The sequence below is a fragment of the Gouania willdenowi genome, chromosome 24 (genome assembly GCF_900634775.1).
Source record: "Gouania willdenowi chromosome 24, fGouWil2.1, whole genome shotgun sequence".
In the NCBI taxonomy this organism is placed as follows: Eukaryota; Metazoa; Chordata; class Actinopteri; order Blenniiformes; family Gobiesocidae; genus Gouania; species Gouania willdenowi.
The window spans coordinates 13,902,857-13,928,459 of record NC_041066.1 but is presented as its reverse complement, the minus strand read 5'-3'; the positions used below and the strand labels follow the sequence as shown (position 1 = coordinate 13,928,459).

The following is a 25,603-nucleotide window of genomic DNA, read 5'->3' as shown; positions in this document are numbered from 1 at the left end:
CGTTAGTCTCTGCTCTCTGACGAGCACGTGTGGCATGCATTCACAAATATTCACAAAGTGAAAATGTAACCCTTTTAGCACAAGGATTATTAGGCATGCACAGAGTGTATGAATTTTTCACAGAGGATGATAAAAGCTAGCATGCCTCACCTGTTATTAACAACACCCCAAGCTTTTAGCCTGCTTAAGTATGAAGGTTTCCTACTTTTTGGATGAGGTTTGGGTTTTTTAAGTCATCTTTTTGATGTATAAAAGACATAAAAGTTATCCAAGTATAGTGTACGTACAAGAAGAGAGGATGTATTATGTTGTTTCTCAATGAAGTTCCATATTGCTGTTTAAAGGGTGTCATTTTGTGCATGAAATAGCTAACTATTGTGACAAATTGATTTAATATGAAAAGAAATTAGCCTAAAGTATACAGCACATCACAATACATGTATTGCAGTTTATTGTTTTTCCCATTAAAGATTGTATTTTTTTGTTATTGTTTGTCTTTTATACATGCAGGTCTTTAGGTTAGAGCTTTATATGTTTATTACCAAACTACAGTGTTTGTTACATCATGCCGATTGTGTGAAAGCAGAATTTCTCAGAAACCAAAAAGCAATCTAACATTCTCCTTCTGGTTGTTTACAAAATTGCAGGAGAATAAAATGTAATTTAAACACTTGAAGGAAGGGGTGTTTTGTTTGGCATGGAACAGATCTGAGATGTTGTCTATTTGGAGAACCATGACCATGTCCCTAGCGTGCACCTTGAAACTGCAGCACCCGGAGGAAAACTGTAGTATTAAACTAGTAGTAAAAACTATAAACTGTGGTATAAACTAGTATATGGAATTATACAACTTTTGGTGGGGCTGCTTAGGGCCCCATTAACTCAAATTAGATACATTATTCTCATTTTACAGCATCTCGATGCTAGCTTAAGCACATTTCAAATACAAAGTGCACAGATGTAGAATAAAGTTTTGGGGGTTGTTGATAATGACTTTAATTATTGATCACAGTCAAAATACTTTTCAATGTTAGGTGAGATTAAAGGTCATTATCAATTTAAATAATGCAAATGACTTTCACTTTTAATGGGTTTTGTTTCCAGGATAATCAGAGGGTACGTTGACCAAAACTGTGTGTGATATCTGCTCGGAACCCAAGACCTGTCTTTCCTAGGGGTCTGACACCTTGCATTTGAATATTAGCCCAAGTGTGCAACGCTCTTTCATTTCTATGCCAATTTATGCATGTGTGGGAGAGAGAAAGCGGAGCGGGTGAAGAGGTAGGGAGAGAGAGAGAGCGAGAGAGGCAGAGAGTGACAAAGTGGGAGCGAGAGAGAGTGAGATGGAATTAGAGTTGTAGGGAATGTTTTATTTAGATTTAAAATGACCGAGGAGCATGGAAGAAGGGAATTTAGAAAGAAGGGAATGACTCCCTCCCCCTTAACCCAACACACACACACACAGGCACGTACACACGCACATTTGTGTAATTATATTTGTAGAGTAAAGTCTGTTTAGTCTGTAAAGCCTTAAAGCTCATATTTTTTTCATCTCTAATCTGTACTGCCTGGATTAACTCGCCTATTACCTCACCTATGACCACATGCACTTGTTTTTGCTTGTGCACGACTGTCTGTATACTTGTACTTGTTTGCTGCAGCCGTATCCATCATAACCATTTTGCAAAGAGCAGATGGTCCCTTTGAGGAAGTTTTTCTACCATTGAAAAGATTGGGCAGAAGAGAAGCCGCTGCGACAGATGTGGGTTGTGCATAGTTTGAATTTGCAGATGGTACAGTGGGATTATTTACTTTCTCCTTTTCTATGAGTGTAAGTGTGGTTTTTAGACCCATATTACCTATGGTTTACACACATCAATAAATGTACATTTATTGTATAATCCTCTATGATTCTTTACGCTAATTTTTAACCCGAGGCATGTTTCGAACAGCAAGGGACAACATAACAGCCAAAACACATTATTTCATGTAAATCCTGCATTAGAGAAAACCATGCATTCATTTTCAGTTAATCCATCATCTGTTTGGAATATTAGCAAGATCTTATGGAGATCTATTCTACAAACATTCCTGCATATAGATTTCTACTCATCCTTTAACAGCAAAATATGGATTAAAACTGCTTTTTAAAGGGATCCTCCATTGTTTTTACAAATGTCCTGTAACAAAACACATTATCATCCACTATATTCGTTTTATTCCCTTTTATAAATGGGACTACTTCACAGTTTCAGAGCCTGCGTTTTGTCATCTTGAAATCACGTGATTGATGATGTCACATGGCCCCACTGCCTGTAAACTTAAACTGTAAAGTGGTTCCATTTTTAAAAGGCAATGAAATGACTATGGCGTGTAATAATGCATTTTGTAAGGCACAGATCTTCTAATAAGTACATTTCAAAGATTTTAGGCCAAGTTTATAAAAAAAACAGTGGAAGATCCAAACAGTGGAAGATCCAACTCATGTGCAGTTACTTGCACATGATTCCATTAGTCAAAAATAAGTATTGCATTTAACTATTCATTAGAAATTTGAGTGTCTTTCTAGTTTTTATAATTTCATGACATCTGATTACGGACATTAATACATGAGATGTCCTCAGCTGAAAGAGACTGTTGCCAACCTGGTAAAGTAGCTTGTAATAGAAGTATGGAGCAGTAAGCCAGAAGCTTAACTCCTCCATTTGACTGTGACACGACTACTAGTGGGACAAATCCCCTACCATAGTGGTATTTTAATTGGAAGTAGTAGATTCTCTTTAAGTCCCAAATCCCACAGTAGGAATACTGCTGTAATGAAAGTAACTCACATCAACTTTTCCTTCATGTTTTGCTCATAGACTGTGAACAACTGGAACTGTGTGTGTGTGTGAAGCAGTTTTTTTTTGCTATGCCATGTGCTTCCATGGGCGAAGGAGGGATACAGACACAAGGGTCCGAAATGGCACACTCCGTATTATACACTATAAACCGTGACGTGCCATGAGCACTAGGGTTGGGTAGACAGGGCGTTGCAAATCGAGACCACCACATGAACAAGTATTTGGCCATCTAACAAAATCAAGATCGTAAAACACCAATAAAGAAACATAAACAACTATTTAAAACAGCCTCCATGCTCTCCCAACAAGATATATCTCATGACACGACAGCTCATCCATTGTTTGTGTTGGAAACACAGAAACACGGAGAAAATGACAACAACAACAACTCGGAACAGCCTCAGTGAGGCGCATCCACAAACCCAATCCTACCATTCACTGTGGAAAATTTTAAACATTTTCTGACCTTTCCTTTGCTGAAGGTCTGTTAGCTCATGTGTTGGTCTCCCATCTTTTAAAAGCTGTTGTTTCTCCTCAATAGAAAGTTTTTTTTTATCGTCTCCAGCGCTGTTATTCTGCCTGTAGTGTTATCCCGCTTCTCGCTAGAGAACGTAGCAGCAGCAGCCACGTGATATCAATTCACTAATGCACTGTGAACTTACGCAAAGCATTTAGCATAGCGCAAAAACTTAAAAACACGCTATGGGGCCAGAGGCAGAGCAGCAATGTGCTTTTAGAAGAGGGTGTGGCATCCTCCTGCCTTACAGCGGAGTGAGACTGTGCAGCGTCTCTGCCGTACCAGGAAATAGCGATGTTTAGTGATTTGGGCTATGAAAAGCACAAAATGCTGACACTTTCAAACTTATAGGTACTGTAGGCTATCGGAAATTGAAAAATAAATAATTTATAATTATATTATAATTGAAACAAATAATCAAAATATCAATTCACCCTTGGGTTGGCACTGCCTACCTTGCCTACCCTGACGGCACATCACTGATTAGTATATACTGTCTACTATATACTAGTATGATTAGGATTATGACAGTTTCCACTGAAGTATACTTTGAAGTTTCCCAAAATGCATTTCGAACCTACAACGACAAAAACCAGAAGCGTAGTGAGGTTAAATTTTGAAATTCTGAAAACATTTTAAACGAGAAAGTGACCAAGTAGAATATCAACATGTGGTCATTTGATCCATAAAACTCACGAAAACACAGTTCATGCCAACATTTCAGAGATTTTTGGAGACCCACTATTAAGCTACTGACATAACGGTTTACTTCAAAACAAGAGCCCTATTTACAACAGTGTTAAAAAATGAAATGAAGACAAAAAAGAATGTTTGACTTTTTGCTTGAGGGAGGTTGAGGGTTTAGTATGACTAGTGTGCCCACCATGCATACTTCCCAATACAGTATACATCCGGGTATTTCTTGCGTACTCTTCATACTATCTAATGTGAACGCACTACATACTCATTTTGACGACAGACTTAGTATGAGTTGTAGATAGTATGCGATTTTAAACACAGCCAAGGTGTACACATTTCTGTGGCTACCATCCATTCACATCCTGTTTATCATTTTCCTAACGTCTCTTTAGTTCTTTGTTTTTTTTTTTTGTTTTTTTGTATGTTCATCCTGTCACTTTCTCCTCTTTTTCCACTTCACTTGTCAATTCACCTCAACTCGGCTACCCTATTTTCTCCCTCTCTTGCTAATCTGTGTTCTTTTCCACTTCATCCTGTTTGCCCCTGTTTCTTTTCTTTTTTTTTTTTGTTCTGGTCAGATGAGCTCAGGACATCAATAGAAAACAAATGGGACACATGCCAGGGTAAAAAAGCCCCAGGTAGGAAAGTGAGGCAGAATGTCATCTGATTATTTGTCCTTCCCCGAATGATGTTTCTGCAAAAGTTTGTTGTTGTGACGCTTCCCAGCGCTTCTCTGTCATGTCCCTCGGAGCCAGTGGGGTCAACAGGGTCGATCTCCACCCAACCAACTCTCTGACGCTCTGTCCGAGCTTGTTTACAGTTTTTACTGCTTTTGCAGAGATGAGACGCCCATGGGGGCAAACTTACACTTGTACTCTCTTATTGGGAGGGGGTGAAAAACTTGGCAGCCAGAGCTATAGACAAGGTTGTCATAGCAACAGCCTGTCTTGCCTGTGGGTGTGTGTGTGAACACCTATACAATATGATGGTAATCTCAGTCAGAGATGATAAAATAGTCACACAAATGCTTTTCACATTTAAGTTGATGTCGAATCATCAAGAAGCAGCTCATCATGCCAGGAAATTAACACTGCCAAATAAAAAATGTAAAAAATACGTGGCAAATTAATCATTTTTGTATTTATTTTACGACAAGAAAAAAAAAAAAAAATCCCAAAGTGATAGCACATGTGCATCTTGACTTGAATGGCTTGTAATTACCAAGGAATGAGTTTATTTAGCTTTAAAAAAGAAAAAAAAAAGCATTAGCTGTTTGAAGAAAGATTTGGAGCTGGAATAAATCAAAAGCAGAGGACTAAAGTAAGATACCCCCCTCTGCTTCATTTCAGGCTTCACATCGTAACTAAAGCACATGTTCAAATTAACCGTTGCAGGAATCCCAATGAAAACTCCTGATGAATAACTTTTAATTATGACTTGTGTAAAACCACAACCGTTGTAGAAACCGTTGCAGGTTTTTTTTTTTTTTTTTAAGGTTATCTAAAATTACACATCTGACACATGCAGAGTGTTAAACTAATGCTTTTAGGGGCCAATGCTGATGGTAATCAAATAAATGGATGCTACCGCTACCTTTCATCCAAATATTCAAATATCTTTTGAAAAGAATGTCGGAGATTATGACATTTGGATAACATTCTAGATGTCGATTCTGATCCACTTCAGTCACTCGTGTAACCTCAACATTTCTGAGATGTATTTTTTTCTTCTTTGTGCATTACTTTTTTTTAGCATTTATCGGAGCTATTAGCTGTGGTCCGCCTTCCCTTCATCCATCCGTCCTACCTGCTCAATGTGGTGGACAACGAGGAACTCATCAAATCGTCTGAGGCGTGTCGTGATCTGGTCAATGAAGCTAAGCGTTACCACATGCTTCCTCACGCGCGACAAGAGATGCAGACGCCCAGAACTCGGCCGAGACTCTCTGCTGGTGAGTACACGCACAAAAGTCACAAAAGTAGGACTGTGAATGTGAATCACATTCGTACCGTCCTTGGTGGTTGTCGCATGACTCGAATCTCTCATAACTGACCCAGAACACATTGTCCACGGCTGTATGCCCACACACACACGTCAGCTATTCATATTTCACTGCAGAGAGGTGATGGAAAGGTCAGGTGTCCACAAGAAGACCTTGACATGTCACAGCATTTTATTGATCTTTTATCTTCAATGGTGAACACGTACTTGGTGTAAAGACTTAAACCTGTGAGTGATGAGTTGATCCTATTAAACACTGGAGCCATGTGAATCTGTGTACTGTTCGTCCTTTGGTTATTCTGTTATAAAACCAAATCAAAATAACAAATAAATGGTGTGGTTATTTTGTTTTACTGACTTAAACAAACCAAACAGGCAGCGTTTTTCTGTTTTAAAATTAAATCTTCTGTTTCTGTAATATTTGGCTATTTAAGGGAAACTAGGATGAGAGCTTCATGTTTTAAGCTCACCACACAGAGGGGACCCACATATGGGGGCAGGCTTTTACTCTGCTGCGTTGAGTTATTGATGCTGGAAGTCCGTATCTGTGAATATCAACGTTACTGAACAGTGTTACAGTCCAAATAGTATCCAAATAAACTGGTGACTGACTATCGACCGTGAGGCTGGTGTGAGGAACATTAAATGTTAGAACTTCTACTATTTGACACTTTTGCAAAAACAATTACAGCTTTTTTGAAAACAGTAAAAATATGTATTTTGTATGTTATAATACCGCTAGCCACTAACGGCAGCCGTCAACACAGATGGAAGTTGATCACAAGAAACGAGGAGCACCAGTAGATTCATTACACCACCTCATGAAGCTCTCGTCCTTGTTTCCTTTAAATATCCAAACATCTCACCAACAGAAGATTTCATTTTAAAACAGAAAAACGCTGCTTGTCTGGTTTTTCATTTTTCTATATTTCTGTTTTAGTTTTGTTAGTGACACAAAATAACCACACTGTTAATTTGTTATTTTGATTTGTTTTTGAAAACGGAATAACCAAAGAACGAAGGGTACACTGATTCATGTGGCATTGAAAGCAACTATCAGTCACTATCAGATGTTTTTTTTTAATGTTTCTCTCACTGGAAACCCGTTGTGTAAATATTTCCTTACGACCTAATAACACCTGTGAGGGTCAGTCAGGTTTGTTTGTTTGTGTGGAAACAAACAGCCATTTACTTGTTGTCTGACTGCCTCCAATGTCACAGCCATTTGCCCTCAGCTTGTGATTGTTTACGCTCTTAAATTCAAAGAACAACTCATGGAAATTGGCTGGCCTAGCACTGGCAAATTACGTTTAGCTATTGGATTTCTCACCCCCCCCTCCCCACATTGGCCAGGACTGCTTCCCCTGTAAAAAGCTGTCTAATGAGAGTGCCTACACGGTGTTCAAAGTTTTGCATCAGGACACCTTTGCATGGAATAACACGTTACACCACTCTCAGTAGATTGAAGATAATTGGCAAACAAATGGTGTTTTGTTGGAAAAGTAACTTTATCAGCGTACTCTGTTGGCTTGACTACTTATTTATCCATTAGCCAACATTAGGAGACTATTTCCATGCCCATATCTTTGCATCCTAATTTGTTCATAATGCCTCTGCACAGGGTTTTATTTAGAACAATTTTCCCCCCCAGAAAAGACATTTGTGTCTCTACATACAATCAGCATCATCACATTATTCATTCTTGATTCAATGGTTTCTTTGTTGTCAGTAGTTCCCCGCAAGCGTTTTCTGTCAAGGCTGTTTTTAAAGTTGTTGGTATGTGCATATCTTAGGCGTTCTCCATCCATATTATGCAGGCTGAAGTGTGTATTGATTCACAGTAGCTTGTGGCTCTGAACAACAGAATTATATAAATGCACAAATACTCTTGTTATGAATACATTCATGATGCATCACGCCCTGGTGGCAAAGTCCAAAAGTAATGTATGTACGTTTTTTTCCGTCAAGTTTTCAACTCCTTTGAAGTTGAAGTTTGCCAAGTTTTAACACACGAGTATTGTGTGTGTATGTATGTGGATGTATTTTGTAATTACAGGTATACAAACATAGCTGTGTGAGTTTGTCATGCCTCAGTGTGTGTTTGTCAGCCGGCCTGGTTTTTTGTTTGCGTTCATGCGTTGCTCATCCATCTGCTGCCTTGGATAGGGTGAGTTCTGCACAGCAGGGCATCCATTCACTAAAGCAGTGTGGAGTCTTCTCTTTTCATAATGACTGCAGGTTTGGGTTTAAGTTCCCAACCTTTTTCTTGTCGTGACCCCATTTTTTAAATCACAAATTTCTGGCGACCCCAGAGACTTTTTTTTCTCTCTGAAATTAGTTTTTTTTGATCATGTTTGTTATACTGTGTTACAAATACAGAGTAGCCAAAATCAGTGCACAAAGGGACAATAAGCGCCAGGCTCAGACATTTTTATTCTGCATTTTAATTTAACTAGATTAATATTTGAGAAAGTAAAAGTATAGAATACAGTTGTTTGAGATTGTGTGTGGTGTTTTCATTTGATAAAATATATAATTATTTAATTTTTTTGAGCTTTCTGCCTCTTTGTGCATCTATTTCTGTGATATTATTATTATTATTATTATTATTATTATTATTATTATTATTATTATTGTTATTATTATTATTTATTTTTAATTTTAGTTGTGCAAAATAGATAAATAAATAAAAAATAATAATAAAAATTCAAGATAAATAAATTCTTTTTTATACAGATTTTGTTAGAATTTTGTTGGCAAATGCATGGGCGGGGGTGGAGGGGGGTCAACAGAAAGAGTTTGAAAACCACTAACTTAAAGCTTCCTCACAATTTTAGGGAGCACAATATTATTACACACACTCGTTATTAGCAGGAAAACAGTGGATTTAGAGATTAAACATCATTAAACGAACTTAATACTATAGGGTAAAAACAGTAATATATTTCAACAAATAACTAAAAAATAAAATTTTTTAAAAGTTTGGTTTTTTTCTTTTTTTTAGACATTTCAGGTGACCCCACATTAGGTCACGACCCCAAGGTTGGAAAAACCCAGGGTTAAATATTGAAAGGAGGCTGGGGTACAGGAGCAGAGCTAAGTATCTGGTCAGGGAGACAAGGGGATCTTAAAAACAAAAATGCAGAATTAAAAGCGTGTGTGTGTGTGCGTGCTTTATTGCATGTTTGCAGGAGTGTGTGCTGAAAGTTTTTGCAAACAGATGGGGCACCACCTGAGCTCGGTTGATAAGCCTGTCAAGCGGAAAAAGAAAGGAAAAACTGCCGTCCGTGAAGCACTTCTTGCAGAGCCTAGTCAGTGTGTGAACTTGTGAGTCGTGTGCATATGTGAGTGTGTTGCAGTGTGTGTGTGTGTGTGTGTGTGTGTGTGTGCGTGCTTGTGTCTCTATGCACCTTTGTGTGTATCTGTGGGAATCACACATTTTCTGACTTTCACCCAGTAATGAATTTGTCTTGAATACCTTTTTGTTTTTTCCCCATCCAAAAGTGACATGTAAATCACTCTAGCAAGACTAATTTTATTAATGTGTTTTTTTAGGATCACATGGTCATTTTTGAGTTGTTTATTCATGGTTTACATGCGCATACACACACACAAACACACACGCAGAGACCCATAAATTAGCACATTTTTGACATCACTAAAGAGGAGGTCAGAAAGCTTTTTTGGCCAAGTAGCAAACCAGTTGTGCCAGGTCTTTCAACTATGCCCTGGATGGAAAATAGAAAAACGACAGTATTGTCCTATTTGGTGCCAGGGGATATTACAACGTGTTTTATCTGTGGTTGCTCAGAAAAAGGTTGATTAGCATTAGTTGTCATGATGGTATAAATAATTTGGCTTCCTGCTCAGAGACTTGGTTCCGTTATGCTTTAGGTAGTGTGGATTGTTTAAGCTCACTTTGTTGAATGTTTTTGGTAAAAATCCTTCATGAAAGTGTAATTAAAAGTTAGTCCTATTTCACGATGCTAAAAACCAAAAGCATTATTGTAGTTGTGTTCTCTGCACAAACATGGATTCTACATTAACTTATCCTTGTATAACCATTAATTTAAAAAAAAATATTTTATTGCAATAACTAACAAAAAAAAATCAGTTTTATAGACAACTGTCATCGAGTGTACATTTGGGGATAAATACAAAAGGTTAAGTGCCTTTTTGTCGCACATCTTTTGATGAAATTATGTAATTGTGTGCTCTACTTAGTCTATTTTCAGAATACATTTTATTCATTCAAGTTGTGTCTAAATTGTAATGTTAATTAGTGTTGACCTTCGACAGCATGTGCAGACATGGCAAGAAAAAATAAAATAAAATAAAGGAATAAAATAAATAAACAAATTTTAATTATAGTTATTTTTTCGTCGTCTAATGTTTGCTCTGTCGTTCTCAACCAAAGATGTATTTTGGGTGAAATTTGTTGTTTCCATGTCCTTGTCAAAAAACATTAAAGAGTGGGATATCCGCATTGATTTTTATAAATGATTTTTCCAAAAGATTTTTTTTAATTTCAGGTTTTGATTTAGTTCAACAATATTTGTCAGTACCTTCTCAACCTCTTTATAACAATTTGTGACTGACGTGCAAATGTTTCATCACATTTGCATATACACTATGATTAAAGACACTAATTCAGATAAAAGTAACAAATATATCAACAGTCTTATTTGAGTTCAAATTTTGTTTAGCTATTTGACTTTATTTAGGTATTTTTAGTGCTGTTTGTGTAAGTGGATGTCACTGAAGATTTCCGACAAGCTGAGAAAAATATTTTTTTATAAAGTTGTGTGAAACTATTTCAGCAGCTTAATATCAAACTTCGTACATATTTGGCTTAAAATTGCTGGACGTGATATTTTTTATTAGGTATTGAAGATCATTTGCGAGAAAGAAAGAATAAAAGTTTAAGATCTTTAGAAAACTTTCACACATTGCATTGTGGGACGTGAACTCCCGTTAACAGATGCATGTTTTAACTTCATTCTTGCCGTGATTTTTTTAGGTATGAGATGTTAATATTCTAAAAAAATGAATGCAACATTTTAAAATGTTCCTATTTGGAAACGTTCTGGGAATTGAAACATAATGTTGGCTTCAATCCAGCAGTTTTAATTTGAGCCTTGTTTTTTAAAGTTTGCGCTACTTTTCTTTTGAATAATGTTAGTTTCGCAGCTTGTCTTTTGTTTTCTGCCATTCCTTGCTGTAAGATTTGGTGTTGCGTTTCTGATGAAGATGAAATTCAATGAGTAATATTCTCAAGGCAAGCTTTGCTGCTGAAGGTTTGTTTTCCACAGGTTTCTAAATGGGCTTATAGACATTTACTTCTGATAATGACATCCTTGGGAGGTTTGCATCCCACTGTGTCTGAAAATATGTGTTACATGTCAGTGCAGTAACAGCATAATTTACACCGACAGGGTATGTGAGAGGTAGTGCATTGAGGTTTATAATTCAGTCTTCAATGAAGAAGCTGTCGAAGTGTGTGTGGTTTATTAAAACAGAATTTACTGCAACCCTGATTTTCATCAAACAAATAAATCTAGAAGATGACAAACAAATCACAAGACATAAAATCAAACAAATGACTCCTTAAAACACAATAAAACTAGTTTTATCTGTTTGTAATAGTTGTCATAATGACTATAACAGCCCAAGTAATATACACTGGTATTAAAAATATAACAAAATCTCGCTAACAGACGGAATTTGTTTGAATGATTTTATTTTATATTTAGCTGCTTCAATGTATTGGTAAAATTAAGCTCATTGCTCATGTCAGGGATGTTAATATGAATATTAATGGCCTATGAAGATACATTCGCAGTGTGTTTGTGAGATGAAGTAGCATGAACTTCTTTAGTTTGAATAAAAGGGAGACATTTTAATGAGTATTTGCTCCATTAGCTGGAAGCTTCCGAAAGCTATTTCTATTGTAGCCGAATTGAAGCAGCCAGATGTTTTTTTTTGCACATCCTCTAATTGTCCTCTAAGGTTTCTCTTAACGTCGACTTTGGCTGTGTGTTGCATTGTTCGGGTATCTCCCCCTAACTTAATTATAGTTTCTGTTGATTGCTAGTTTTTGCATCAGTCACTCGGACAGTTACTTGCATGGCTGCATATTATTTCCCTTTAGGTGCTCTAAAGCTTAAAGGTAATTGTAAGCCCAAAACAAAACAAAAAAAAGGATTTGATACCACCCTACACTGTTGCACAAGGTTATTTCCAAGCTGTCAGACGGAATAGAAATAAGACAATCCTCGGGCTCAGATTGCACGCATTGCATACCTCAAAAATGGTCAATGTGTGTAAGTTTACTGATCGCTTGCAGTGCCAAGCAACTCTATACAGGTTTATCTTGAGCCTCAGAAAAGTTCATGTCTCTGGATTCGTGGAATTGTTAGTTTCCGTGCAATAGTTTAGTAAGAATCAAGTACATTTTTAAGAATACTTAATATCGTGTGTGAAGATGTTATTGAGACTAAACTGAAAATAATATGATGGCAGAAGAATGGGTTTGTTTTAAGCCCTATTTGCACTAGGGGTGGGAACCTCTGGGTGCCTCACGATACGCGATACAAAGCTCACGATAGCGATTGTCTCATGATATGACGATACTGCGATTATCGGTATATTGGTCAGAAATCAATCTACAATAATTTATGACATAACAAGAAAAAAATAGATTAAGTGAAAAAATAAAATTTTTATTTTATATCTCTGAAAGACAATAAATTGAAAAACTATCCTATGAACAGTGACACTATTTTAGAGCAACATTTAGGTAAATAAGTGTCAACATACCAATGTAAACAAATAAGTATCTCCAATAGTGCTTTCTGTAAACAAAAAATGGTGTCTTTCTTACCAGTGACACTGCTATAGTGCAATATTCCAGTAAACAATATATTGGTTCCTTCAACAAACAGTGACAACATTTCTGTGAAGACGTACCTGCACATTTTAGTGAAAAAGCAGAAAAAGTTTAATAAATAAATAAATCGATACTTAGCGGGAGCATATCGATAATTGATCGTGCAGAAAAATATTGTGATATATCGCCATATCGAAATATCGTCACACTCGCACGGGATTAGTTTTACCTAGGGCCCACATGTAATAAATAAATGACCCCCCAACGTCTGCTTTTTATGGAGCGCATTCGCATGGGATTACCAAAGCCGGACATTTATGGACATCTGAAAACGTGAAACAGTGTGTGAGTTGATGTTAAAATAACTTTGCAGGCTTTTGGCCACACCTCGGTGCTGTGTTACTGCTAATAGAAGGCTACAAACAGAAAAAAAAAAAAAGAGATTCTTACTACACAGTGCAAAGCACGACGGGATCCACAATTTGCTTCTGATGTTGCTCCTTCTCTTTTTGTTGCCGTACGTTACGGGCCGATAAGGTTTCTAAGCACTCCAATGCAGCCACCATTCTTCGCCAAAAGTAAATAAACGTGTCCAGGTTTCACGGTCTGAGTTGATCATATACAGACCATTTCCAAAAAATTTGAATATCATGGAAAAGTTGTTTCGTTTTCACAATTCCATTCAAAAAGTGAAACTTTCATAGATTATAGATTCAGGGCCTGCAATTTAAATGATTTCAAACCCACGAAAACAGGATTTCAATAAAATTGAATACTGTGAAGAAATTTCACCATTTACTTTTCAATTTTGGCAGAAAAAAAGAAGAGAAGAAGGACTGGACTGTTGGCCAGTGGTCTAAAGTCTTCTTTTCCGATAAAAGTAAAGTGTGCCTTTCATTCAGGAATCAAGGTCCAAGGGTTTGGGGGAAGACGGGTGAGGAACAGAACAGAACAATGCACCTCAAATCATGACTGACTGTGGATATTTCACACTGGACTTCAAGCAGCTTGGGTTCTGTTCCTCACCCGTCTTCCTCCAAACCCTTGGACCTTGATTCCAGAATGAAAGGCACACTTTACTTTCATCAGAAAAGAAGACCTTGGACCACTGGCCAACAGTCCAGTCCTTCTTCTCCTCTTTTTTCTGCAAAAACTAAAAAGTAAATGGTGATTTCTTCTTAATATTCTAATTTTTTGAAATCCTGTTTTCGTGGATTTTATGAGCTGGAAGCCCAAATTATGTAAAAATAAACAAATAAATACTTGAAATCGTTTAAATTGTGGGCCCTGAATCTATAATCTATGAAAGTTTAAGTTTTTGAATGGAATTGTGGAAATTAAATAACTTTTTTTTTTTTCTTTTTTTTTTAAGGATTTTTTTGGCTCTAGTGGCCTTTATATGACAGTTGCTTGACAGGAAGGGGGTGAGAGAGAGCAGGGAATGACACGCAGGAAAGGGTCCCAGGCCGGGAATCGAACCTGGACCCGCTGCAGGTGAGGAGCTACAGCCTCCGTACATGGGGCGGGCGCTCAACCCACTGAGCTACACACCGCCCCTAAACAACTTTTCCATCGTATTCAATTTTTTTGGAAAGGATCTGTATGCGCATCAGATCCCGCCCATTTCTGTCCAAATCACAGAGAGGCCTATTCGCATTGGATTAGTATTATCACAGGACCTCGGAGTTCAGCAAAATATAGTAGGTAGTTTGCGTGGGGAATTTTTACTTCACAAATTACTGACATGGCCGATTCGCACGGGATTAACATCACAGACGTTCTCCGCAATATTCAAATATCATGTGGTCCCTAGGTAAAACTAACCCTGTGCTTTCCTCAAAATATATATTGATTTGTCTACGTTGTCTGTTTACATGCCTGCCTTCTTTTTTTTTTTTTTATGACCTGCAATCTCTATGTTCTGTCATTTGTTTGTTAGTTTGTTTGTATTTTCTGTTTGCAATACTGAAAATACAATAAAACTTCATACCACAAGTGGCCAAATTTACGTTCATTTAACATTGATCATGTCAATTTATTACTAACTGCAATTGTAAAATATGCAGGTATGTCCTCTGTGGCTAACAGCCCTCAGTCTTTGTGCACAAGAAGATACTAAAGTGAAAACTATGAGCATCACCTAATTATTCCACAGCATTTTGCATGTGTATGTGCATCCATTAGCTTGTAATTGGTTAATTAGACTGTGGTTGTGCATCTGATTAGTTGCCATTAGACATTCCTGGGGATCAGGGGGATTGAGCAGCCGCTGGTGCTCTAAGTTTACTCACATTTTCCTCCTTATAAAGTCAGGATGTGCACTCTGACATTTTGTGTCTGTGTGCGTGCAGCGCTTGTGCGTTATTTATGGAAGGTAAACGCCAGTTATGTCAGTGTGTGTGTTATAAATAAGAAGATTCAGTACGTTGGCTTTTTTTTTTTTTTTTCTTCTATCCACACGTGCGTCTCTGTGTCGGGCTCAGAGGAGGGTGGAAGGCGACAGGGCAAACTGTTAACTCAGCCCAGCCAAGTAGAATAGCACTCAGACAAATGAGCTGTAATGACTTGAAGATGTGGTGGTCCATGTTGACTCACACTGGGTTTCTGTCTTGCACACACACACACACACACACACACACACACACACTTAGCTGCACTATTTGCCATCTTTTTTTTTTCTCCGTCCACTCACTGATTATCTGTCATCAAATGTGTACGTAAAGGCAGAACTCCAGCATCACTCTGCAGCAGCGGGGGCCGCCAAGATAAGACTTTAATTATGCTGTGGGTTCAATTGAGCATTTTCTCCGCTCAAGTGCTTCATCTAAATCCTCATTCTATACTCATGAATTGTTGATTGTAGCTATTGATTACTGCCTTTAAAGCTTCACAGAGCATGTTTTGGATATTTTATATATTGAGATAAGAGGTATTTTTTCATGTAACAGCAAAGTTAGGCTGCTCGCTTTATTCCAGCTTTGGGAAAACTAAGTACAGCACAGTGTATGGTCTTTATAGAACTCTGAATTAGCTTAATTTCATTAGCCAGTAGCAGAGATTTGTGATTTTGGAAACATTTTAAATAGGTTTTCCAAAAGCTTGACACAATTTTAGCGTCCACCTCCAAGTATTTATAGTAGTTATAGCTTATATGCGACTGTGGCTTAGGTGGTAAAGGGGTCGTCTTCTGATAGAAAAATTGGAGGTTTAATCCCAGTGCTATACATGGCTGTGTCGAAGTGTCCTTGGGCAAGACACTGAAGTTTCTCCCAGTGGTTGACTAGCACCTTGCATAGCAGTTTTCTCCAGGGTTGGGGTCAATTACAGTGACCAGTGCTTTTTTTTTCAATTACAATTTAATTCCAATTTTTTTTTTCCTCAGAAAGTCAATTACAATTACGTTCTCAATTACTAAAGTTCTGTTACAATTAATCACAATTACTGAGCCTGAAATAAATAACTTAATAAAATTGAACCTTCCTCTTGTGTTAGCTTTCTGTTAGCATCTCTTATGATAACTGATTCTAAATCAGCTGTAAATTACACTAAAATAACTAATTTCTTGCCTATCTATCGGTTACCTTGTTAGGCGTCCTAATCAATGAAAATATAGGATTTAATATTTTTGGTGTGGGGGTCTGAGCCTTTTTTGTTTCACTATACCCCTTGATTTTAATCTTTTTTTAAATGATAAAATGTGAGAAAGCTTGATATGAATCATGTTTTAATAATTGTTAACTACATGTGTGTAGAGCTGTACATAGGACTGTAACGTGGTTCCCCTGTTTTGCGTAAAATTATAATTGACAATTTCCGTAAAATCTTCATGGCAATTACAATTACAAAGTCAATTACTTAGACTCAACAGATTAAAAAACATTTGCAATTAAAATTATATTTGACTCCAACCCTGGCTCTGTCCCATTGGTGTGTGAATGAGTGTGAATGGGTGAGTTAGCTGATATGTAAATGAAGTGCATTTACTATTGTACGCTTCCAACACAAGGAAAGTAAAGCAAGATTTGCCCCTTGTAAAGAGAATGGAAAAGATCTTCAGATGAGTTTCCTCTAAAGTCTGCATCTCCCTGATCTTCCTGACCTTTTAACTGCTGCTCTTCGTCACTGAAAAGTTGACTATTTTAGCCACTGGTTGACTCCTAAATAAGTCAATTAAACGCTTGAGTTTGTAAGTCAGTATTCTGTTGATTATTATTCTGCTCTGTGTAATTATTCAGCTTGGGTTTGTCTTTTGGAGCCATGGCAGTGTGAGACTCCACAGAGTTTTACCTCTTACACTCGAAAAGCAGGAGGTAGGAGAATGTGCCAGAAACGTCTTAATCGCTTTGTGTGCTGAGTACCCTTCAGCCGATCCTCTTCGTATTTTATTTCTGGAGTTTGAGATACTTTTTGAGAGCGGCAGAGTGAAAGAAAAACAAAGAAAATGTAGAAAGTTGGTGCTATATTCACCAGGGGATTCAGAGTTTGAGTTTAGGATATTCCATAAGCAAATAGAAGTATGGTGGCTATCTAGTGGGAAAGTAGTAAATCCAGAAAAGATTAGTATAAATATATATATATGCATAAATATGTTGGCTCCGTTTAGTCGAAATCTCCATGCAGTTTGGAGAGAGGGAGACAGTAGCCATGTGATCTAAAATCCACTATATTCAGATACAGGTAATAATGCTAAAGTCTTGGCATCAGGCTCTTTGTTCAGACCATATCTATAATAGAACGTGATGCAGTTTCACACAAAAAATTCTTACTGAGAAAAAGTTTGGATCACTTTATGTACGACACTTAATGTTGCTCAAACGTCTTCTTTTTAAATTTCCCAGAAATCTCAAGGTAAAAATGTGCACATTAAAACAAAAAGCTACTCAATGTGGCGTGAAATGAATTTCACCTTTACAGCCTCTCTAAAAGTATTCCAATACATTTCCTGCCTTGAAAATCCTTTCAACATATACCAGCACAACTTGAATGCACTAATTAACAGCAAAAAAAAAAAACAAAACAAAAAAACAAACAGAAAACACCAACACTTTGCATTATTCTGAATCCTCTGATGCCTCAACCCCTTTTACAATCCATACTGTAGCAAAGGAATGTCTTGGCAGGGAAATCATTGGTTAAGGAGCAGTGGAGGAAGATAGTGAAATAAGAGAGAGAGAGAGCGGCTGAGATGAGAGGAAATTAGTGTGGTCCAGAAAAGAGATTTGAATGGACTTTTGCCCCGAGATGCAATGTGCTGTTTTTACTGTGACTGTGATTCCTACCGAGGAAAACCCAGCTTGGGCTGTAGTCAACCAAGGAAATGGTTGGTCAACCAAGACTATGACACACGAAGCGAATAGTCGACCAAAAGAATTAAAAAAACAGAGAATGAATGAGCAGGTGCAGAGGAAAACAAGGAGAAAGAAAAAGAGACAAAAATATTTAGTTTTGGATTTTTGTGGTGCCGATTTGCTTTTAAACACAGACCATGAACCTTATTTAAGCTTTAAACCAGAACCCGACAAAGCAAAAGTCAAACCCACAGGTCCGACAGACTATGTAGATTAGGTATTTATATCCGTGCCTGACCTAAAACTGACAATTAAAACCTATTTTTTCCTCATACAAATGACATATTTGCATTTGTTTTAGTGGTAAGCCTGTTTTTATTAATAAACAACTGTTAATGTCAACATCAGATCAGCGCACAGGGAAACAAACGCACATCAAACACAGGTGCGCAGTGTGCCCACGGAGCCAGAGACAGCAGTGGATCTATTTACATAATCCATGTATCAAATATAAGGATAATCCATGTTCTTGTGCAGAAAAGGGGTTGATTCAATAGTGGATGCTTGTGCTTCAAGCCTGTCTTAATTCATCCCTCTCTGCTCTTTGCTGTGAATACAGCGCACTGCACTGACAGCTGAAGTGCAACACTTTTTCTTCTCTTTTTGCAGCCAGCACTCACTTACACAGCTGTTGCTGAACATAGAATCATGTTTAGGCTTTAAATAAATTATATTGATATTTAATCCTTATCACCTATATAAGTGCATTGCATTTTTTTTTTTACGGCATTGAAACTGATATCATTGCTGGTCAACCAATAAAAATCTAGCTCGACCACGCTGGCATCGACCAATTAGTCGACTAAACGACCAAAGTTGGCAGCCCTAAACTCAACATTGTGATTCCTGCAGTTATTTTATACATTTTACATGTTTCGTTTATTTGAAATTTGACACTTGAGATGCCCCTGGATTGGGGTTGTTGGTTCAGTCTACTACAGGTCAAATGAAGACAAACAAAGATTTCGCTCTAGCTTGGGTTCCCTAGGGTAGTTGGTCTTCTACCACAGGCCTGGGGGGAGGTGGTTTGGGGTCGGGCCTCCTCTGGACACCTCAGTGGCCGTCTACCTGGCTGGTCTCGTGGTGTGTTAGCCTCCATAGTGGCTCGTCTTGTGGCCGTACAGGCAGGTCTGGGACTTCAGGACAGCTCTCGTTACAAAACTTTGAAATGTTTGCCTCCAACAAATACTGTAGCTCTGGCACATTGTAGGCACACACTCACTCCCTCTGTTCATTCTTCATTGTGTCTGAGCAGTGGGTGTTTACCCCTCATACACTGGCACAGCAGACTTGGTAACACTTTATTTGTTGAAGTTTTATACATAAGGCTGACATTACGCTGTCATTATTATGACATTACACCTGTCATTAGCATGAATAAGGTGTTATTAAGGCTGATATTAAGTGTTGTTTGTTACCCTAACCCTAACCCTTTGTTACCCTAACCCTTTGTTACCCTAAAGGCAGGCATATACTGTGCAATTTTTTGGCCCATTTTGAGCTGATTTTTCACTTGTGCGTCTATTTTGTGGGATCGTGCGAGTTTCTGCTAGATCGTGTGTCATGCATCGTGTAGTATACATGGGGTCACGAGAAGCGATGAACACCTCACGACCAGCTCCCGATCAGCAATCGTAGGTCGTAAGGAAATCAAACATGTTTGAAATCCAGTCACTCCTCGTGAGGATATATCACAGTCGAAGCAGTGCCACGGACCAGCTTACCTTAAACCCTCACATGCGCAAACACCGTAGAACCGCTGTAAAACTGACGGACTGTACTGCCCACATCTTTCCAGCCAGTTCCTGGTCCATCACATCCCCGTCTTTTCTTTTTTAAAGCTCTTTTTGCTGAGATTTGTGAGTGTCTCTCCACTTCCGGGTTCTTCTTCTTCATCTGTTTTAATGGCAATGCTTCAGAGTTCTTCTTCTTCTTCTTCTTCTAATTTGTACAATGCATTTCAGGAAACAAGACCCCGACGTGTCGTGTATGGACGTACAGTGTGAGCAGTCAGGTCATGTCAGAGTGTCGGTCTGTACAGTGTGAGAATATGCATCGTGAACTGCGTACATTCGGGCTCTGCACATGAGTCGCACAGTTTGAGCTGGAGCTGAGGACAACAATTGAAAAACTCGCACAGTGTATCCCAGCCTTAACCCTACCTAACCCCATTTGATCCCTCTACCTAACCCAAAAAATGTCAACATAGCTCCAAAGGTGTCATAATTAAGCAAACGACGCTTAATGACAGCCTTCATGACACCTTATTCATGCTAATGACAGATAATGACAGCGTAATGTCAGCCTTATGTATAAAACTTCAAGTGAAGTGTTACCGCAGAAGTAACTCCTTTGTGCTAGCATCACGTCAAACGATCACAATTTTGCCATATTAGGTTTTTTTTGTAAAAATAAGCATTGCTGTTGTTATACTACAATACAGGCAAGCACGCAAAAAAAGTTTGTTTCCAAGGAATAGTTCTGTTACATTTGTAAACACACATCTACTCCCTTTGTTCACTCTTAGCTTTTTAGTATCAGAGCATGTTTTCCCCGCTAGTATTCTCTCCCCATATCATTATAATGACACAGCAGATTTCACAGCACATTATACTAATAGCACGACCAAAATGGCCTCACTCTCGTCCTTCATTTTACTGTCATCCCTAACCCCTACCTTTGTATTTATGCACACTCTCTGCACTGAAAGGCCACTGAGCAGCATTAAGAGTAATAATACTAATAAATATAGTATATTTCATTACTTAACAATGAGAATGCTTGGCTTTTCTTGCCAAATAAATCAACACATCCTTTACAATGAACCCTCCTGCTCTATTAGTGATCAGGGTGCATGACCTGATGACTAACCTGGGCCTTAGCTTCATTAATTGTGATACTAATGAGGCTGAGGCCCACATAAAGAAGACTCCTACATATTATAGCTTAACGTCTGCTCAGTATGTAGGAGTTTATTAACCTTTTAAAGAATTATTTTTGTTAGAATAACATTTTGTCCTCAAACAACTCCAAATTGTTTGAGTCAGACACAATCAGACAAAGTTGAACTGAAGTCATTTACGAACAGCGTGTAACCTTTTACTGAATAGTGATTTAATTCAAACACAGAATATGGTTGCAGACTTTTTTTCTAAACACAGCTCAAGGGAACAGATTAAATCAGCGCGTCGTTTATGAATGTTTCTGCTTCCACTCTACAAATATTAAGGCAGTCATATTTCTGAGAAAACCATAAGGTCTATTGCAATTTTGTACTTTTGTAGATTACATTACTGAGCAGTGGTGTAATATAAGTTGATAGATGTGCCTGCCACCTGAACAGATCTCTTTCCAAGTCTCAAGAGCTGCAGATTCTGTGCTTTCAAACACCATTAACGTTAAACTTGGTACCTAAGGGTTGTTCAATTAGGTATTGTCAGGTTTATAAATATTAAACATGTCATGCAGCATAATCGAAGGTTTTTAAATTTCCAAATGCCATTTTGTATTACCAGTTGTAAGCTGCCTTGTCTGGTTGTTTGCTGGTAAACAGAGGAGCAAGAATGATACAGGACCATATGTTAGAATAAGGGAAAACAAGGAGTGTTATGTCTCCATGAGGAATAATAAAACCAGGGATGATGCCTGAAGCTGGGAGGAGGAAAGAGTGTATAGGAGTACTGTTTGTACTTTTAAATTCCTGGTTATGTGTGTTTTTGTGCGTAGTTTGTTAGAGCAGAGGCGATGTTCGGCTGTCACAGGTTTGAGTGAAACATGCCATACAGCGTTCGTTCCCTTCATCAGTGTGAGATCACTTTGAGATTCAGTATTTCCACCTGCCTGCCATCTGTCACTTCACTTTCTTTTCCAGGAATATTTGTGTACCAGGGCTGAACTGGGACCAAAAAATAGCCCTGCCATTTTTGGAAGAAAGTAACCAATTCAAAGTTTCATTTGCTGTTTCAATACTTTAAAGATGCTTATCTTGGGAGGGCTGACCACAGTGTCACAATTCCCATCTGGAAGGGAAAGTGGATGTCAAAGGAAGACGTTTTAGTGTTTAATGAAATATACTGTTTATTCAAATACACAAATACGTGAGTTTCCCGTCCAAAACGGGATACTTGACAGGTATGATCTGATGGGTCATGTCAAAATAATCATTAAAAATACATAGTGCACCGGACCGGCCCACCTAGCATTGCCCGGTATGTCAGATGGCCATTTCACTGTCCATGCCTGATGTGTATAATTCAAAGCTTACCAAAACGATGATTCAACACATTCTCTTACAAGGTTTTTGTCTTTGTTTTAGTGAATTCCAACCACTGCTCTATTCTGCTCTTGTTCTTTAAAGGGTATAGAAATAAATAACATAAAATGTGTTTAATGTATTAGTATTAGTAGCATTTTTTTTTTTTTTTTTACCTGAAAATACAAATCCATGTGAATGTGATGCCAAGTTGTTGATTTCAATGTTTACATTATGGCTCACAGGATTTTTTTGGTTTTTGATAGCACTGTAATAAGCCCTAATAAGCAGTAATTAATCTCTTTATAAGGCCAAATCAAACATTAAACCTTTTTAACATTAATAAAACTTCATTTTTTCACCTCCGTAATATTTCCAAACTGCACCCCTCCCTCTCCCTTCCTGCTGCAGAGTAGCTCGTCCACGCCTTTGTCTCCTCTAGGCTGGACTACTGTAACGCACTCCTCATCGGGATCCCTGGCAGGAGCCTCCAAAAGCTCCAGTATGAGCAGAAGAGTGCTGCCAGGGTCCTGATGAGGTTGCGGAAACACGAGCACATCATCCCCATCCTCCGTACACTGCACTGGCTCCCCATTCAGTCCCGCATAGAATATAAGAACCTCCTGCACTCCCATCACTGTGTGCACGGTGCAGCCCCCACTTATCTCACAGAGCTGCTCACACCACACACGTCAACCAGGACCCGGTCAGGCCAACAGCACCGTCTGGTCACGCCCAGGACACGGCTCAAAACAATGGGCGACAGGGCCTTTGAAGCTGCTGCCCCCCGCCTGTGGAACACCCTCCCAGACCACCTCAGGGCCCCACAAACGGTGGACATTTTTAAGAAAAAACTTAAATATCACCTTTTTACAGAAGCTTATTTTAACAGTTAATGCCTCTTTTAGTCCTGTGTTTTAATATATGTTGTGTTCTATTTATTTATTTATTATTATTATTTTTTTAATTTGTTTTTTTTTTAATCCTGTAGCACTTTGAGATTAGAAATGAAATGTAAAGTGCATTACAAATAAAATGTATTATTATTATTATTTATTATAACGGTTTAGAAAGTGGTAATAAAAAGCTTTAGATATACATTTATTAATGATAACATACTGAAGCTGCTTGTAATATGTAGTAATTACATGTTAATGAGTTTCTTAAAAAGGCCTTATTAAATGCTTATTACATAAAAGTGTGTAATAGTGACTATATTAAGCCTTATAATGTTCCCACTTTAGAGATACTGTATATTAGCCTTTATATGGCATTACTATCATTACCCAAGTATTGTCAATGTCAATAAACATCTCATTAATATTTATAAGTAAATAATAATAATAAATATTAAGAGGCTTAGTAACATATAATGACTGTTTGAATAGCATTAATAAATATATTCATGAAGCTTATGTTGTCTTATAAACATAAATAAGCATTTGCTAAGGTCTTAAGAAACTGAATAGAATATACTGTAATTATTGCTTATCACAAGCAGCTTCAATGAGTTAATAACATAAAAAAATACAATAATGAAGCTTTTTATGAACGCTTATATAGCCTTATTAAAGTTAATAAGAATTTAATAAGGTCTTATTAAGAGGCTCATTAACTTGTAATTACTGCTTAAGGCTTATTATAAGCCCCCGAATATAAAGTGTTACCTGATTTTTGTCTTTATTTAGGTTTTTGTAGCACTTTTATCTACATTTTTATTAATATTGTTCTATTTTCTTCTACGTTTAACACAAGGATGTGTGTTGGAGCTTCTTTGGACGAGTTTAAAGCTGTTATTCTAAACATTTGCTGCACATTGGAGCAGCCACAGTCAGCAGTGGTGCAGCTGATGCATCACACGGGTGATTAATATTATATACAGCATGATCTTTTGATAGAGCTTACAAACATAATTCACTACAGGTATTCTTTAATGAATCATGATGTTGAACAATTAAATGAATTCACAAGGATGGAAGTGTTTACATTGTAGTAATGTGCAGCACAAAGGTTTGGTGCTTTCTTTTAATTGGTATTTGTGAGTCTAGAAATCTGCCAGCAGAACGTTCTTTTTTTTAAAAAAAAGGTCAATAAAATCCGTCAAAGAAGACATTTTCTCCACCAACTGCCACGGGTCTAAACTCGCCAGGGAAACAAAGAGCTATCAAGACTCTGTTATCCCCTCATCCACAACCACTCGTCTCCATCCTTTGATTCTCCATCACTTCATCCCTCCACCTAAGTCCCATCAAATCCTACGCTGACTGACAGCCGTCCCTGCGAGGTTTCATTGTCTGAGGAAAAACTTGCACTTCACCCACGCAGCCATCTGATCCAATGACGTTACCCCCCGTCAGCAGCAACCGCTCTCGCAATTGTGTCGCGTTCTGACAAGCCAGTGTTGGATTGTGTTTGCTCGCCAACGTGTGTAGGGCTTCAGGGTTCAGAGGCGCACAGCAGCTTGAGTGCCCAGATGTGGACTCTCCCTGACGTGTCCGGCCAAGCAGAAAGCACAGAGAATAAACCTGGAAAATGTGCACTAGGTGATAATAAAGACTAGCATGTGTGTAGAGTAGAAACACTTTGAAGCAGCGTGTAGATTTACTTAAAGCAGGTTAATTAGATTATGTGGGGAATTGGCTTGTTGCACAGGGCAACAAAAGTGTACTTCCGCATTCGATGGTGTGATTCTCAACACTTCCGGTCCAAAGACGGGATAGTGTGAGCGTCCGAGTCCCTGACAGCTCTCGCTGCACTCTTCTACGCTGTGGAGCTGTCTAGCAACGTAGCTGTAAGCGCATCACGCTTCCTAAAAAATTCTAAATATGATGCATATTTTTTTTCTTTTTTTGTTGTTATTAGGCATATTTTGTTTTATGTTACAAGGGCAGAGGAGAAAACTAAATAAAACAACCTTGTTTGGAAGTTTGGAAAGATATGACAAGTATTAAAAGAGAGAGAAAAAAAGAAAAAACAAATAAAATAAAATTAATTAATTAAAAAATAATAACAATAACAATAAAATAATAAATAATCATCCGAGTTAGCAAAGCG

The 25,603-nt window shown here is 37.8% G+C and overlaps 1 protein-coding gene across 4 annotated transcripts in view; it reads left to right on the top strand.

Annotated features, from left to right (window-relative positions):
• klhl29 (kelch like family member 29) overlaps window positions 1–25,603 on the top strand; it is a 286,431-nt gene that overhangs the window by 174,841 nt on the left and 85,987 nt on the right. For all 4 annotated transcript variants that reach the window (XM_028439189.1, XM_028439192.1, XM_028439191.1 and 1 more), the window contains one exon: window positions 5,812–6,010. In XM_028439189.1, coding sequence (XP_028294990.1) covers window positions 5,812–6,010 — 199 coding nt within the window. The remainder of the gene's footprint in view (window positions 1–5,811; window positions 6,011–25,603) is intronic.